At 41.7% G+C, this 15,360-nt stretch overlaps 2 protein-coding genes across 3 annotated transcripts; both read right to left on the bottom strand.

Moving 5' to 3' along the window:
* Positions 1–1,167: 1,167 nt before the first annotated feature.
* vsnl1b (visinin-like 1b) lies at positions 1,168–6,824 on the bottom strand. The gene is made up of 4 exons (XM_039785942.1): positions 6,532–6,824; positions 4,221–4,387; positions 3,883–4,098; positions 1,168–3,093 (listed from the first exon to the last, which is right to left on the bottom strand). Exons 2-4 carry the CDS (start codon positions 4,380–4,382, stop codon positions 2,896–2,898), a joined length of 576 nt encoding a protein of 191 aa, XP_039641876.1. The 5' UTR covers positions 4,383–4,387; positions 6,532–6,824; the 3' UTR covers positions 1,168–2,895.
* Positions 6,825–8,363: 1,539 nt separating this feature from the next.
* Positions 8,364–13,796, bottom strand: LOC120549221 (sex comb on midleg-like protein 4). Of its 2 annotated transcripts, none has more exons than XM_039785943.1 (8): positions 13,662–13,796; positions 12,595–12,831; positions 12,009–12,138; positions 11,644–11,844; positions 11,295–11,456; positions 10,984–11,208; positions 10,737–10,885; positions 8,364–10,600 (listed from the first exon to the last, which is right to left on the bottom strand). In XM_039785943.1, exons 1-8 carry the CDS (start codon positions 13,662–13,664, stop codon positions 10,475–10,477), a joined length of 1,233 nt encoding a protein of 410 aa, XP_039641877.1. In that variant the 5' UTR covers positions 13,665–13,796; the 3' UTR covers positions 8,364–10,474. The 2 variants fall into 2 exon arrangements, with proteins under 2 accessions (XP_039641877.1, XP_039641878.1); XM_039785944.1 differs by lacking the exon at positions 13,662–13,796 and adding an exon at positions 13,179–13,393.
* Positions 13,797–15,360: the final 1,564 nt, after the last annotated feature.

Genomic DNA, 15,360 nt, shown 5'->3' on the forward strand with positions numbered 1-15,360 from the left:
TATTACTTTGCCGCATCTGGCATCGGCAGCTCCCGCTGGCGTGCGCCAGGCAAATCCGCCGTCATAATAGCAATCCGCCACGGAACAAGCGCCCTGCTCTTAAAGGGAATGTGAGATGACGCTCTGATTGGTTTTATTGCACGTTACGCCCAAACCACACCTAGCTACTTCAGACCAACCCATTTTAGATTTGCGTCGGGCGCAAGAGTCATTACCCGCCGGTAAAATAGCAACAGCGGCCGAGATCCGCCCACAAAGCTACTTGCGTTTTGCGTTTCATACTTGCGTTTCAGATCGTTAAAATAGGGCCCTCCGTTGGCTTGCGAGCTGGAAAAACCAAACTCTGGACAGGCCAATCACATCGTGTATAGAGTCGGTGGGCGGGCTTATGGCTGCTGCTGCTGGGAACAGCGGTCTTCTGGAAGACTTTGAGTTAAGCTTTTCTTTGAGAAAAGAACAAAGAACGGCACTAAAGTCATTCTTAAAAAAGGAAGATGTGTTCGGAGTTTTGCCGACTGGATACGGCAAAAGTTTAATCTATCAACTAGCTTTGCTACCTTCTTTGTTGCTCTGCCTGGTTGTAGCGCTATCCTATTGCGTGTAGAGGGAATTTGAAAGACAACCGTTTATCCCACCCCTCGGATTGAGCTCCGTCAATGGTGAGTTCCCAGACCCAACATCTTGATGTGGGTCTGGCTTGTCAGGCTAATTTTTGTTATACCTCAGAGAAGACTTTTACTGGACCAGGACTCTACTCAACCTGTCAGGGTTAATATTCCACAACAGTTGGTGAAGTTGTTTAAAGTCATCATCATCATATTTGGCTCCTGTGACATAACCATGTACACTAGTGCTCTCCAGTTCTCTTCCTTGTTATAAACGCTCATCTATAGCATTAGTTAACTGTTACTGCTGTGAAGAATCATAACTATTGTTACAATACATTCTGGATAATCTAAACACTTTTGTATTGGTCATACTTTCCATACATAGTACTTTTTTACAGATGCACAAAATAATACTACTACTACAAAAAAAACTTTTCATAGTGACCCTTATTTGATTCCATACCATGCCCTCAATTCGTTAATCACATCACATCAACATTTATATTTAACACAGTCTGAAAGTCTTCATTTTCCCATTAATTACACCTGCTACACCATGTCTTTTGAAAAAGCCTGTTGATGGTTTATTCATTTTAATCACTACAGAATTAATTTTGGGTGCAACACATGCCACATGTATAAAAGAATACAGTCACTTGTATTATGATTTTTCCATATTTGATATAAACATTTACGAGACAAAGAATCTGACAGTGACTGGACTGAAATGTATAAATAATATAGACTTTAAAAATGTGAGGGTTGGTTTTTCAGTTATGTTATAGACTGGACAGTGAAAAGCTTTTGCAACCTCCACTACTTAAGTGGACTACAAGCAGACACTCAGTCCATGCTTGCATAGCCTAGGAATGGGGAAGCAAAACTGTTGAAAGAGAATTTCCGCATTAACTTTAACCTAAATCGTCATCCAGTTGCCGTCTCACACTGAAACGCTCTTTCAAAAGCTTTACCAAGCGCCTCGCTTGAGAGTCCTGCATCTTTAATGATTGTTGCAAACGGAATACATTAGTAGATGAGACCTTTCAATAAAAAGTTTCTCCTTACAAAAAAGTTGTATAAGTAGGAATGCAGTGTGTCCAGTAAACATAGAAGAGGCTATTTTTCCTCCCTTATTTTTTTTTTCCTGCTGCATTGGAATTGGAGCCCCTATCCCCTCACAAGGTCCCCGGGCCCAGAGAGTGAGCTCCCAGCAATAAGGTCAAAAGCCAAGACTGTACTCATTTTTGCAGTGTTCTTTTCTGTAAACATTTTGATATGTACTGAGTTAAGTTATTTAAGTCTAAGTCAAATAAGCAGCTTAAAAAAGAAGCCAATTTTGGATCATTGTGGGGGAATAATGCATGAGCACTGTGTCTACTGGCAGCTGTAATTTTGGCCTTTCCTTTAAGTGGCAGCAGTACATTAAAATCGTAAAGGAAAGCTGCTCCATCAATATATTTCTGCTCATCCCAGAAGTCACTGAAACATTTATGTGAAAGCTCTTCCTCTGAGATAAGCCCACAACTGCAATCCAAATCTCCTTCAAAACTTAAGTGTCACACATACACGTGTATCAAATGGAGGGAAGCATGCTCCCACATTACTGGAGGTGAACTAATGGTCTGATGAGTCACATACTGTACATCCCATGCAACAATATGAAATGAATTCAATAGGGTTTCTCTTTTATAACCACCTGAAGATGCAAAAGGTAAGAGATTATTTTTTTTTAACACATAATATATGCATGCAAAGAACCTACTCTTCTTGGTTCCATCGTGTGAAACCATCTGGAACAGACAGGAGCCTCTCTATTCTCCAAGAGCTCAACAAGTCTGGATAGTAGAGACAGTTACAATTATCATAGGAATTATTGTTTTGTTACTATTATGTAAAGCGTACAGTAGTAGCAGCAGTGAACACTGGGGATCTTAAATACTGCAGGAACATAATTGAATGCAGTGCTCCACTGATATACAAGCTAAGGTTGAATGAGAATGTGTAGGGTTACTGTGCACAAATCACATTGGCATGTTTTGAAATAGAAATGTATGATATCTTATAGACTATCTTATAGCTATGTTCAAAATTATTCAGCATTTTACATTCTCATGCATACGACCACAAGAAGCGAGTCCATTGAAAAATTGTCCAAGCATTGTTTTTTTTTCCCTGTGGAATGGCAGAGAATCTAATGAGACATTAAAACATGTGCTGCTGTCCAGAGTGTGTGAATTACAGGGGGAGAGGAGCGAGCAGAGTGGGGGGGTTGGTGGTGGTGGGGGGCTCACTTCTGCATGTCACACTGCAGCAGGAGCACGATGGACGGGTCGCTCTTCGCCGCCTCTTTGAACTCGTCCAACGAGATCTGGTCGTCGTTGTTCTTATCCATTTTGCCGAAGATCTTGTCCACCCTCTGCTGTGGTGTCAAACCGTCCTCGTTCATCTTCATCATGATCACAGTGCCCACCATTTTGTAGATGGCCTGCGGGTGAGGCGAAGTGAGAAATTAGCAGAGGATTGGTTCTTATGTAATCCAGACAAGCCTACATGTGTTCATTTTGTTCATAATGATGTAGATCAGTGATCCCCCAACCAGGGGTACTTGTACTCTGGCGGGTATTTTTTTTTTGCAGTTGCCAAGAAGTACGTAGAAAGCTCAACTTATTAACTAAACAAAATTGTGATAAAAAGTATATGTATGTATGTGTATATATTTCACATATTTGTGTTAAGAAAAATAGGATTACAAATTGGTGGGATGCTTATCGTAAATTTACAATGACGTAAGCTGCGTCTTGCAATGAAGAGTGCATGAAAAGTAGTAAGCGAGCAGAGAAGTTGAAATGGTGAGCTAAAAGTAACGAAAATGCAGTCTACCTAGGTAAAAGTAAAGGATAAACGGTTGACACGTCCAGCTTTTGCCACTCAAAGTGGTAGAAGTATGAATGTGAACATGACCAATGTAACCTAAACATGGATAATGCAATTGTATGAAAACAAAAATTAACAGTAACCACTTTTATACAATTAATGGTGTTAAATAAGGCCGGTCTACATCAGACAAAAAAAGGTCCAGAACCACGATGTAGATGCACACACACCACATTTATCTCTACAGGAATTGTTAATATTCTCCAATATCACTGAGACATATCACATTCACTATACAAGGCATTGCAGGTGTGCAGGAGACTGATAACAGCAACAACAAAAACAAAAACTGAGCCAGTGCCCTGATGAGCGAGGGCTTAATGACTCGATAATCCCTTACCTCGATTATCTCCAGCATCTCCACTCTGGTGATTTTTCCGTCACCATCCAGGTCATACATGTTGAAGGCCCAGTTGAGTTTCTGCTCAAAGCTGCCACGGGATGTGATGGACAGAGCGCAGATGAACTCTCGGAAATCAATGGTCCCGTCTCCGTTTTTATCAAAGGTTCTGAAGGCGTGTTGTGCAAATTTGGATGCATCGCCATAAGGGAAGAACTGCAAATGTGGGAGAGATGTGTTCAATAATTCAACCAGGGCTTTTAAAAAGCACCAGTTTGATGATAAGAAAATTGCCATGGCGTGATTAAATGGGCAGACCGATAAAGAAAGAGAGGCACCTTGACATAAAGCTGCTGGAACTCATCCAGATTCAGCCTGCCAGTGGGGCAGTCTTTCAGGAAGCCTTTGTACCACTGCTTCAGCTCGTGTTCATTAAACTCTGTGTTCTTCACCAGATCCTCCATCACCTCGGGAGTCAGCTTGCTGTTCTGCTTTCCCATGGTTCCTGTGGTGCAAGAACACGTGAATAATGCATTTATTTATGCCTGAGCGATGGCAGTATGAAAACATGAAAATTAAGCACACAGCATAGAAAACTACCTTTCTTAGTTCCACTTCAAACATGAGTACAGAGAGTAAATGTGTGTTTTTTTTTGGGGGTGGGAGAGTAGCAGCAAATATATTCCCTGTGCTCTTGTTCTATTTCTGTCCCCCCTCGGCCCGCTTGTGCCAGTCTGCCAGGCCCGCGTAGCACTGACCTGGATCATTACTGTCAGAGCAGATGCAGTTCATTAAATGTTCGATCGCTGCTATCAAGTTTCCACTGCGAATGCTGTCCTATAACCTGACAACAACAATAAAGCCTGTGCTTGGTTGTAGAGGGGCACTAGCTGCAGTAAATCCAGAGATCTGAGTGAGGACGGCATGCAGGAGCTCACAGTACGCCTGGCTGTAATCTGGATCAGTGGGGAATATGGTTTATAATCAAGTGGTCTGTATATAATATAGTGTTTAAACCAGTTGTGGGCAATCCACAGACCAATCAGCCTGGATTATCCACACTGAAGGACCTCCAGTCCGTAACAATCAGGACAACTTGAGCAACCACACCAGAGCAGCCTGAAAAAAGCCCCAGATCCATTAATTATTTACTCATGATGTAGCAAATGACATAAAGTGGCCAAGAATGCGTCAGTTCTCAAAACATAATTTAACAAATTAAAACATCAGATTATATTTGCTTGTCAGAGCACAGGCCGTTGGGCCGTTATGTTGACACTGTACTTTATTTATGTTCACACTGCACTACAATAGCATTTGTACAATGCATTGTTTCAGCAACATAACCTTTGTCACCTAATCTTCCTATTTAACCTAACCTCACTTTACTTCTACTAAACGTTTTTATTTCTTGCACTGTAGCTCTATGTTACTTTATGTTAGCCTACTGTATACACTCATTGACTCGCTCTTTTCTTACTCTTATTTTTTACCTTAAATTTGACTGTGAGCAACTGCAACTGAACAATTTCCCTTAGGGGATCAATGGAGTAATCTGATTCTGATTGGGAACCTCCATCACTTGAGACCAACATTTGGTCCACGTCTCTGCTGCAGCAGCAGCAGCAGCAGCAGCATCATGACAGCAGCAGGCTGCATGGACAGCTCCTCCACAGACAGCACTGCATTGGCTCGGGCCTTCCACAACAAACAACAGAAATGTGGTGCTGCAGCCAAAATCAGTGCAAACCCCAGCCTTGTGCACCCTGCTGCGTGTCCTATAACCAAATCCTGTCATATAACAGATCATCTTTATGACAGGCACGATTGGTAATATAGGAAGGGATCTTGGGTCGAATCTGTAAACTAGGCTGCAGTGAATGACCTTGACATTTTTTACAGGGAAGATGACAAAACCGAATTGTTTCGCGGAGCGTTAAGATGAGAAAACGGCTCGCCATCACGGAACTGCGGCGTTTTAAACAAACATCGGCCACATATATATAGCACAGGCCTCAGGTATGAAGGGCTTGTTCTGCCCAACAGAGGCCAACATATATGCTGTTTTATTTCACGCTTTGGCCAATGAGTTAATGCTATTCCTACAGCTAACCGCCTCCTGCGAGACGCTGCTGCATTCCGATAGAAACGACGCAGTGAGAGTATTTCCACATTAGATCCCACCATCCTGCTCCTACAAAGACATCTTCCCATGCGCATCGGGGCGAAAAACATGTCAAATTTCATAACCAAACAGACCTATTTAAAAAACACACACACACACACACACACACACACACAAGACAGCTCCCTCGGTGCCACCGCAGAGTCAAACATTAGAGGCGTATAAAAACCAATTAATTGCGCCAATCTGGATGACATTTTCTTAATCCGTCAAATAATCCCTCCCTGTTTTTAGGCTATTTCTGTTTTTCTTGTTATTTCCAGGCAAACCGCAATGGCTTTATTTTAAGGGATGCGCAGGTGCCCGTGTGCCAGCCCTCTCTTCTCGATCCCACATTCGGTCAAACAGAAAGGAAAATGTGAAAAATAATGCGTGACACATTGACACAAAGCATTCGCTCGCTGCATCTATAATCTGGAAAATCTAACACATGACATGTCCATCTGTAGGCAATCATTTCTTACCTTATTACAGCCTATATTTGGTGATTCTCTATCGGAACAAATCTGCTCTGGTTTCTGCAAAGTACAGAAAACCCCCCTTCCGACGGAAACGTTTGCCCAAATGGGATTATTTTCAACACCGCTCGCTTCCTTAAAAAAAAAAACACCCGCTAATGAAAATTCTGGATTTTCCCGACGTTATTCCAGATGAGGCGCAGCAGGGACCGATCCCACGCCAGTCTGTGGTTATGCGACTACAAGAGCGCGGCGTCACTCGTGTGCATCACAGCCTCATCATAAGTTGAGTGTTGCTCTGCTGCTCGGTTTGGGTTCAGCTGGATCCTGTCAAGTTATAACCGGATCCTTCATCGTGATGAGGATGATCAGCCTGAAATTTCATCATCAGGAAACAAACATTTGGGGTTTTGGCCCCTGATCAAATAGGTTAATCCACTATAACTAATCAGGAATTAGATTAATTAAACCCGAGGGTGAAATAGTGTAGTCCTATTGTCATTAAACGTGGCTTTTAGGAAGAATAATGGAATTGAATTACTCAAATCAAGACTGGACAACCAACCAGGGGAGCATAGAAGCCTCATGTTCAGTGTGTGCAGGTAGTCATGAGTCCAAGTTATAGCCACCGCCCACCCCTGAGAAGATTTTGACCACACACCAAAAGTAGGACTACAATTTTGTATTAGTTTTTCACATTTTATAGGCTACAAGTTAACGATACAATTATCTGTAGCCTAAATTTGATTTCCCAGCGTGAAGGCTTTAAGGTTTATTCTATAAACTCTCTTATTCTATAACTCTTTATTACTTAGCCTAGGCCTATTCAAGGAGCTTTCAAACAAACTGACTCTGGCTGGAGGCAGTTACCAGGCAACCAGCGGAAACTAACTGCTCAAGGACAAGAAATAGTCCGGCCCATACTCCCCCACAAAACCACACCTGTTTTTTTTACACTTTGGCTATGTGGAGATTAAACAAAATATAACATGTTAATGAGTGAGTTTTAGTGGTGCTGAGGAGGATTTTCTTAACTTTGGACAGAGCCAGGCTAGCAGTTTCCCCCTTTTGCCAGTCTTTATGCTAAGCTAAGTTAACCTGCTGCGGACTTTAGCTTCATATTTACCTCACAAACATGAGAACGGTATCAAACTTCTCATCTAACTTGACAAGAAAGCAATTATTCCCCAAAATGTCAAACTATTCCTTTAACATCTTGATTGTTTCTGCTGATATTGTGCTTAGCTATGTGTTACATATTCCTAAAGTAATTTATGTATAACAGCAAACCTGGGGTCAGGACATGTTCTAGGGGGAAAAAAGTACACAATGCACAGAGATGTAGCTCCCAAGCATTGATTCAGACAATAATACCATATTCTTACCATACATTTCACTTGATTATTATGATACATGCCACAAGCCCCAACTATTTTCACAAGGGCTTCTATATAGATCTGCATTGGTCCACAGCTCTCTAAAGATTTCTTTTTAGGTGTAAATATAACCAGAATTAAATTATATAATGTGAGCTGACTAGAGTGAAACCTGTGATGCTAATCTACAGCAGGTAAAACAGTAAAGAAGTTAATCTGTTCCAGGTTTATGAGGAGCCCCAATAAGGAACTTTGGAGGAGCCACAGATATAGGTCACCTTTTGTTAAATCATGTTTGTTGAAGCACGGAAGAGGCTCCCAACCAAAATAATTCTTAGACGTGTGGACCCACATCCAACTCTTGATACATTTTTACATTTTTAAAAGCAAGAGATAACCTCCATCACACTGTACTGTATAGACACTAAAATGGAGAAATAAAAAGTCTGTCTTACACACAAATCTTACTTGATTTCTTAATTTAATGCTCACATACAGTACAATATACACATGATTTCCTTTACATCTCACAAACACAAAAGCAAGTAGTTAAATACATAGATAACTTTTAGCACCAGCATAGAGTACTGATCCACTCAGCGTTCTCTAAAACTCTTATTCATAGTGATTTTCAAAATAAAACACCTTAGCTTGATCTCACTAGGCATGGCTTACATGTAATATCTTTACAGCAGCATTCACTTACAAAGGTTAATTGATTAAAAAAAGGATGCATACTGTACACCAAAAGTGGTATACAAAAGCAATACTATATTATATACCCATTTACATGGCCATTTAGGTTTTCTCAGTGTAACATTTAGTGTGTTTTGACAGGTTCCGTATCAACACTGATGCTTGATAAAAACATAAGAAATGTTCTCATGAGTATACATGAAGAGCCTATAGAGATAACTGGCATGTAACAATCTTGCATATTGAAACATAAATATATCACGTTCACAATGCTCTCATTTTTCTTTATAAATACTAACAAGAGAGCTACTGTCTTTCTATGTAGGCTATGTTTTGTTTAGGTTATAGTGTTTTTTTTTTATATTAAAATTATAATAAAAAAGAATGACAAATCCAATGGGAACATTACTTTTTTGTGACACAGTAATGTGAAAAAATAGTATCAAAATGATTTTCTACATCTCTCAATCAAAAAGCAATGTAGTAGTTAATGCACTGTTTCTCAGTTATAGATAAGATTTCAGCTTTGTAAACATGAGATCCTATAGTGAGGTTTGACAAAGTGAGAGTTTCTTAAAGTATAAAGTGTTTTCTGTTATTGTTATACATTTCTAGTCAGATGATGAATATATATATATATATATATGTGTATATATATATATATATATAAAGAAATCTGCATGCAGCAGACAGATGTGCTGCTCATGAAGGTTTGTGAGACAGAACGTTTATCTTACATTGGCCTTTAACAGATGTGTATGAAGGATGCATTCCACAATCTGACAGTTTTTAGTTCAAAATCTGTGCCAAAAGTAGAGTAAGTAAGAGAGGGGTGAATTTGTGATAATCACTACATGACATCATGGAAATCTTTAGCAAAATGTACCAAGAGGGTCCAACTGTGGACCTCACGTCTGGGTACCCCATGTCTGAGAACCAATGGGAAAAGAGTAGGGCTTCAGGTATGAAATTTGTCACTTCCTTTAGCTGTTCCTTCAGCACCAAACAGCAGACAGACACAGTTAGAAACTAGCTGGTGAACATAGTGGGGCATTTAGGGGCTAAAGAGACAGATATTTCCCTCAGGAGTTGGTGGAGACCAAAACAGAGCTAAAAGAGAGTTGATATTAGATTTACATTCATGACATGGCCAAAAACATGACTCCAAATCAGTGATAGTGTTGCTGCTTACCTGTTGGATGTGTAAATTAGCAACTATTGTTTAACAAGTTCGCAATATCAATATAAAAGGTGATATGTCAATGTTGTGTTCAAAACTTGTTTTCTGCTTCTCCCAAATGGCCAAAAAACTCAGTTATTGGTGATAAGGTAAGGTAAAAAAAATCCATGAAATCCTCTTTTTTTTATAGTATGTTAGCTGGGACAGAAATACTATGATATATCATCTAAAAATACAACCTGTTTGAAGTTACATAAAGTGTAGGTTGGAGAAGTTTACATTAATGTTAACCCTATAATGTCAGCATTAAGTTAGACCTCACTCTGCTCCTACTTTTCTCACCTTGCTAATTTTTAAATGCGTATGTTGGTTACAAACGTCTTTGACTATAACTGAAGATAAAGTTATATCTGCGCAGTAATACTTAAACATGTCACTCTTTGTGTGGCATTTCTTTTTTATTATTATTAGTTCACTTATAGTATATTTTAGAAGTCACCATTACCATCTCTTTCTGAGCTTAAAGTAGTTAAATTAACGTAGCAGCCCGTTTGCTTTTATACTTTTACGGCAGAAAAGGAAGTGATGCACCTCATGCCTCGAGGCCCTACTCTCTTCCCATTGGCTCACAGACCTGGAGTCCCTTCTCAAATGTATTGTTGGATTTAAGGAGGGGGAAATATATCGTAGAAGGTTTTCAGAACTTAGTCTGCTTTAGTTTGTCGATGTGGTAGCAAAGCTTCAAGGCCGGCCCCAGCTTCAGTCCAAGGTACTTCATGATCATGTCGCTCTTTAGGAGTAACAAAGCGTTTCCATCAATCTCCTGAAACAAGAAGAAGAAGTTAGTGTCAAATCAGCAAGAAGTAGGCGACCAGACAAGGTGATTTCCACTGGATGTTCGTTAAATCAGCAATAGAAAGAAGTCAGTCTGTCAAGAACACAAAGGAAAACAAACATACATGTTTCCTAAAGACGTCTGCATGAGGGCCGAGAGCGTGGGGGTCTGCATCCCTGATGAACCAGACAACATCTTCCACAGACCAGGTGGATGGGTCTTTATTGGGTGGAGCCTTGGACTCCTGGGACTCTGGAGATGCATTATAACCTCCTGGAAGAACAACGAAAAGAAAAGGAGCTTTTACTTTCTCACCTTTAGAGAAATAAACAACAAAGTAATCTCTGTTTTGTCTTTCCATGACTTCTCACCCGTCCTGTTGCTCTCTGGGAACGTGTTCGGGCTGGTGGACGACTGCCTGCACATGCTCATGGAGGCCGAGCCGTTGGAGAACTGCTGCGACGAACGGAAGCCGTAGGAGGTCTTTGGCGAGTAGGACGAGCTTATGGAGCTGAAAGCAGAATCGCCGGGGTCCACGGAGTAGCGTTTGCCATCGGACTGGTCTAAATGGTAGTCATCAGCCATAGATGTTTCAGCTGAAGACGAGAAGAGAATCAGAATTAGCTCAAAGAATGTATCTATATCAGCATCACAGCTTCTATGAGACAGATTTAAGTAGTACCATCTGACTGGTAGGAGCCGCCACTGTGCTGGGTAATGGGCTGATCACTGAAGAGGTTTTCACAGTGCAAGCTGCGGCAGAGCTTCTTCAGAAAACGGAGCACATAGTCGATGCTGTTCACTACGGGGAGGCTGAGAAGGTGCTGCTTCCCATCGAATGTGGCTGGAAGAGCGAAACAGGACCACTTGAGACGTCATCACAGTTTTAGACGTACAAATGAGGTCGTTAAACCTTTACTAATGCATGTTTTCTACTCAGTGCCACCTCAGGTAAAGTGAGTGGGGGGAAAAAAAAAAAAAGATATTGAACAAATAGATAGCAGCACCTGAGGGAGGTCTTTGTACAACACCTGATATTTTTTCTCCCCCGTAGCCTTGTGTGAGGAGCGTGAACACTGTTTTCTGCAGGAAGGCGCTGTCGATGCAGCCTTGGACGGCCTGCTGCAGCACCACAGAGGGCCTGTCGGGTCCGAAGTGATCAGGGAGCTGCTGGATCTTCTTCCTGTCCAGGTTGGGGCCTGTGTTGGCCTGCTTGTTGATGTAGATACAGACTGATGCAGGGAAAACACAGGTGGAGACAGTTGTGGGTGGAGAAGAGATGGAGAAGAGATACCTCTGTTATCTTTACGTGTCTTTAAAGCAGATCGGGACTGGATTAAGACAAAAACGGCATTAATGCTTCTTACGTTGGGGTTTAGAGTGTTTTATGTCCTACCTGTAAGCACCTGGGGCGTGGCAGAGTGGGGGATGGTGGCGGCATCCTGAGGAATGGAGCTCATATCGGGCTCAGGGGTGCTGCTGGGTGGAGAGATAGCCAACGGTGTCATCACCATCCTGGGTTTGAGCTGCAGAAGAAAAAAAGTTTGTGCATTTCTTTGTTTATTTCAGGCATATCATTAATTAACTAAATCGTGCAGGGAGGGGGGGATGGTGGAGTAATCAGGCGACCAAATCTGTCTGAACTGCAGTTTTTATACTGTAGGTGATGAATTCTGCACGTTTTTATGGGTAAAAAATAATAATTTTTTTTACAATAATGACTTCCCCTTTGGACATAAACAGACTTCCATGGCATTAGACTACAGCAGAACAAAGCCCCACAGATGTTTAGTCTCTCTCTGTTACACTTGGGTCCCACAAAATGTGAAGGGCATGGAGCCGGTGTGTCTGTGTCTTTCTGTGTACACATGCATTTTTAAACACACTGCATCCACACACACACACACACACACACACACACACACACACACACACACACACACCACAGCTCTTCCCCCCGGTTTCCCCCTCATGTGGCTGACCTTGAAGCCCGGCTTTCTCCCCCTCTTCTTTGGCACTTTGAGTGGAGGGAGCGACTCGGGGTAGCGGTTTGGAAAATCCATCTTGGCGACATTGCGGAGCGGGGGTCTCCCTCTCTTCCTGCCCGGTATCTTCCCCGACTGGCTGGGGATGAAGGAGGGAGCTACTGCAGCTGATTGCATTTCACTGTTGTTGCCGTCTGATTTCTGTGCCGTCGCTGCAGGTACACTCATTTGGAGCTGGAGACAAAGGAAACAACCATTGAGCTCAAGCTATAGAAATCCACAGAAACATGCACTTTACCTGCACATGAATCCTTCTAACTCAGCAACTACATATTAGAGGGCATCATTAGCATCTTTGTAGAGCAGACACCGAGGAAGCACAATGGCTTGGCAGAGGTGAACATCAGCAACATCCAAATACTACGAGACTGCAGAATGCTCAGCTGAGCAATGCGGTGAGAGGAGCAGCATTTAGCAGAGCACCATAATAAGCAAACAACACAAAGAGCAGCCATGCATGAGCTGTGGAGGAAACAGCACCGATAACATACTAATATAACCCGAGAGAGGGGGTATATTACCTGCTGTCTTCTATTGTGAAAGCCCCAGAGCCAAGCCCTTTTGTCTTATATCCCAGGAGCCTAAAGGTGACTGTAAAGCTAAATCCCTAACAATGAAGGGAAAGCCATCTTGCTCTTGCTTTTTCCTTGTCCTCTTTTTGGTTAATACACTGCTGCTGCTGCTGCTGCTGCTGCTGCTCGGCACACAGGCTGCAGACATCTCATTAGACTAATGCATTCAGCAGTGGCAGAGGGAGGGGGAAATTGACTTCGCCATGGCTACCCAGCTATGAATTACCATTACGATGACAGCTTCCACCCTAATCTTTAAAAAAAGAAAAGAAAGAAGCAGCAAGAAAATAAGCATGGCACATCTCCCATGCAGCAAGAATGGACCAACTGCATGGAATACCTACAAAATTTCTTTGTTTTTTTTTTGGAGCAGATTTGTCAAAGGATACAGTATGTAAACAAACAATAACCGGTCAGCAGGCAGGCACTCACCATCCAGAGCAGATGTGGAGTGTATCCCTATGCTCCTTGCTGTGTTTCCTATATTTTTCCTGAGCACAGATCTCAAAGCAAGGCAGATTCCACTGTAATACTGTATACATGAATGTGTGTGTGTGTGTGTGTGTATCAGAGTGAGTGTACAACAGAGACAGAGAGAGAGAGAGAGAGAGAGAGAGAGAGAGAGAGAGAGAGAGAGAGGGTGTGTGTGTGTGTGCGTTAAAGAGAGAGAGAGATAGGCTCCCCTGTTGTCATGGCAACAAGCCTGTAAGCCCCTGTAACACCCTGACGTTGTCTGCCATGTTTTTGGTCTGCTCAGTGCTGTGCAGTGTATATATCTATGAGTGCTGTGGAGGAATAATAAGACTGAGAAACTGAGAGTTTCTGCTGTTTTCATTTGAATGAGAATATTCTACAAAAAGTATGGATGAACTAATTTCTGTAGAAATATTTTTTTGTCTATGCTCTCCACCAAAAGAAAAGATATACTTTTTTTAATGTAATTTGTAATATAATTTGTAATGTAATTTTAGTCAATTCTTTAAGTAAAAATGCAAAAATTTGGCTGCTTAAAGCTTTTATAATGATGTCGTGGACCAAGTAGGTTTAAAGTTATAGGGCCCTTAAAAAAGGTCAACGAAGTACAACTCTACTGAAAAATAAGTCTAACAAAATCAAAATGTTAACTCAATTAACAGACCTCTCGAATGAAAGGGACACTTATATAGCCTACAAACTGACCAAACCAACAAACACACATTAAAGGTCCAATATGTAATATTCGTACTGTAATAAATCCCAAAATGACACCAATGCCTCATCAGATATTAAGGAAACATGTTAAACTGAAATACTATCTTTTCTGACAACAATGCTAATTTCAGTATTTTTCTTTTTGAAATTTACATTCCGTGACGGAATTTATGTTTATGTTCTGATCTGTGTGTTGTTATCAACGGCCCAGTTTGACAGCCAGGCCGGGTTGCCAGATATACCTGTAAAAACGTAAACCCAGCACGCTACAGCTGTAACGGTAGTACAGCCATGAAAGCAGCAAACAAACGAACAGGATCAACAGAGATAGATTCTACCCGACCTAAAAAAAAGAAAACAGCATTTTTCTAACAGTTGCGTGACCAGAGACGTAACAACCCCCTGGTAAATATTGGAGATGTATTTGAAAGATGGAGACAGCTTAGAGCCCAAAAGGACGCAGAATTGGCTTATTTCCTCCTGAACCGGTAAGCATTAGCTTCAGGCTAATTTATCACAGCTACTAGGGGCATTTTTTGTCATTTCAACATTTGTGTACTCACATTGAATTATATAGCTAGAGTACCGGAGTTGGTTACTTGCAAAAACAATTGAGACAGTAAAGTGATCCCGACTGGTCCTGGCTAACGCTGCCTTGCTAACCCTGCTTACTGCTAACGTTACCGGGGGACCAGGCAAGCCCATGGCTGTTTAGAGCATGTAGCCTCTTCAGCGGCTGGAGCCGACAACGGTGAGTTATTTTAAACCACGAGAGGGGGGCTGTAAATCGGAAAGAGAGGACTGTGAGTTTGCAGTGTGTTTAGCGATTGTTGCCGTAATTCTAAGCCAATGAAGTGTGTTCCGTCGGCAAGGTAGTGGTATATTTAGCGTTTCGTATTGTAATTCTAAGCCGAGGAAGTGTGCCTGACTGGCGTGTGGA

This window comes from Perca fluviatilis, chromosome 20 (genome assembly GCF_010015445.1).
Source record: "Perca fluviatilis chromosome 20, GENO_Pfluv_1.0, whole genome shotgun sequence".
NCBI classification, from domain to species: domain Eukaryota; kingdom Metazoa; phylum Chordata; class Actinopteri; order Perciformes; family Percidae; genus Perca; species Perca fluviatilis.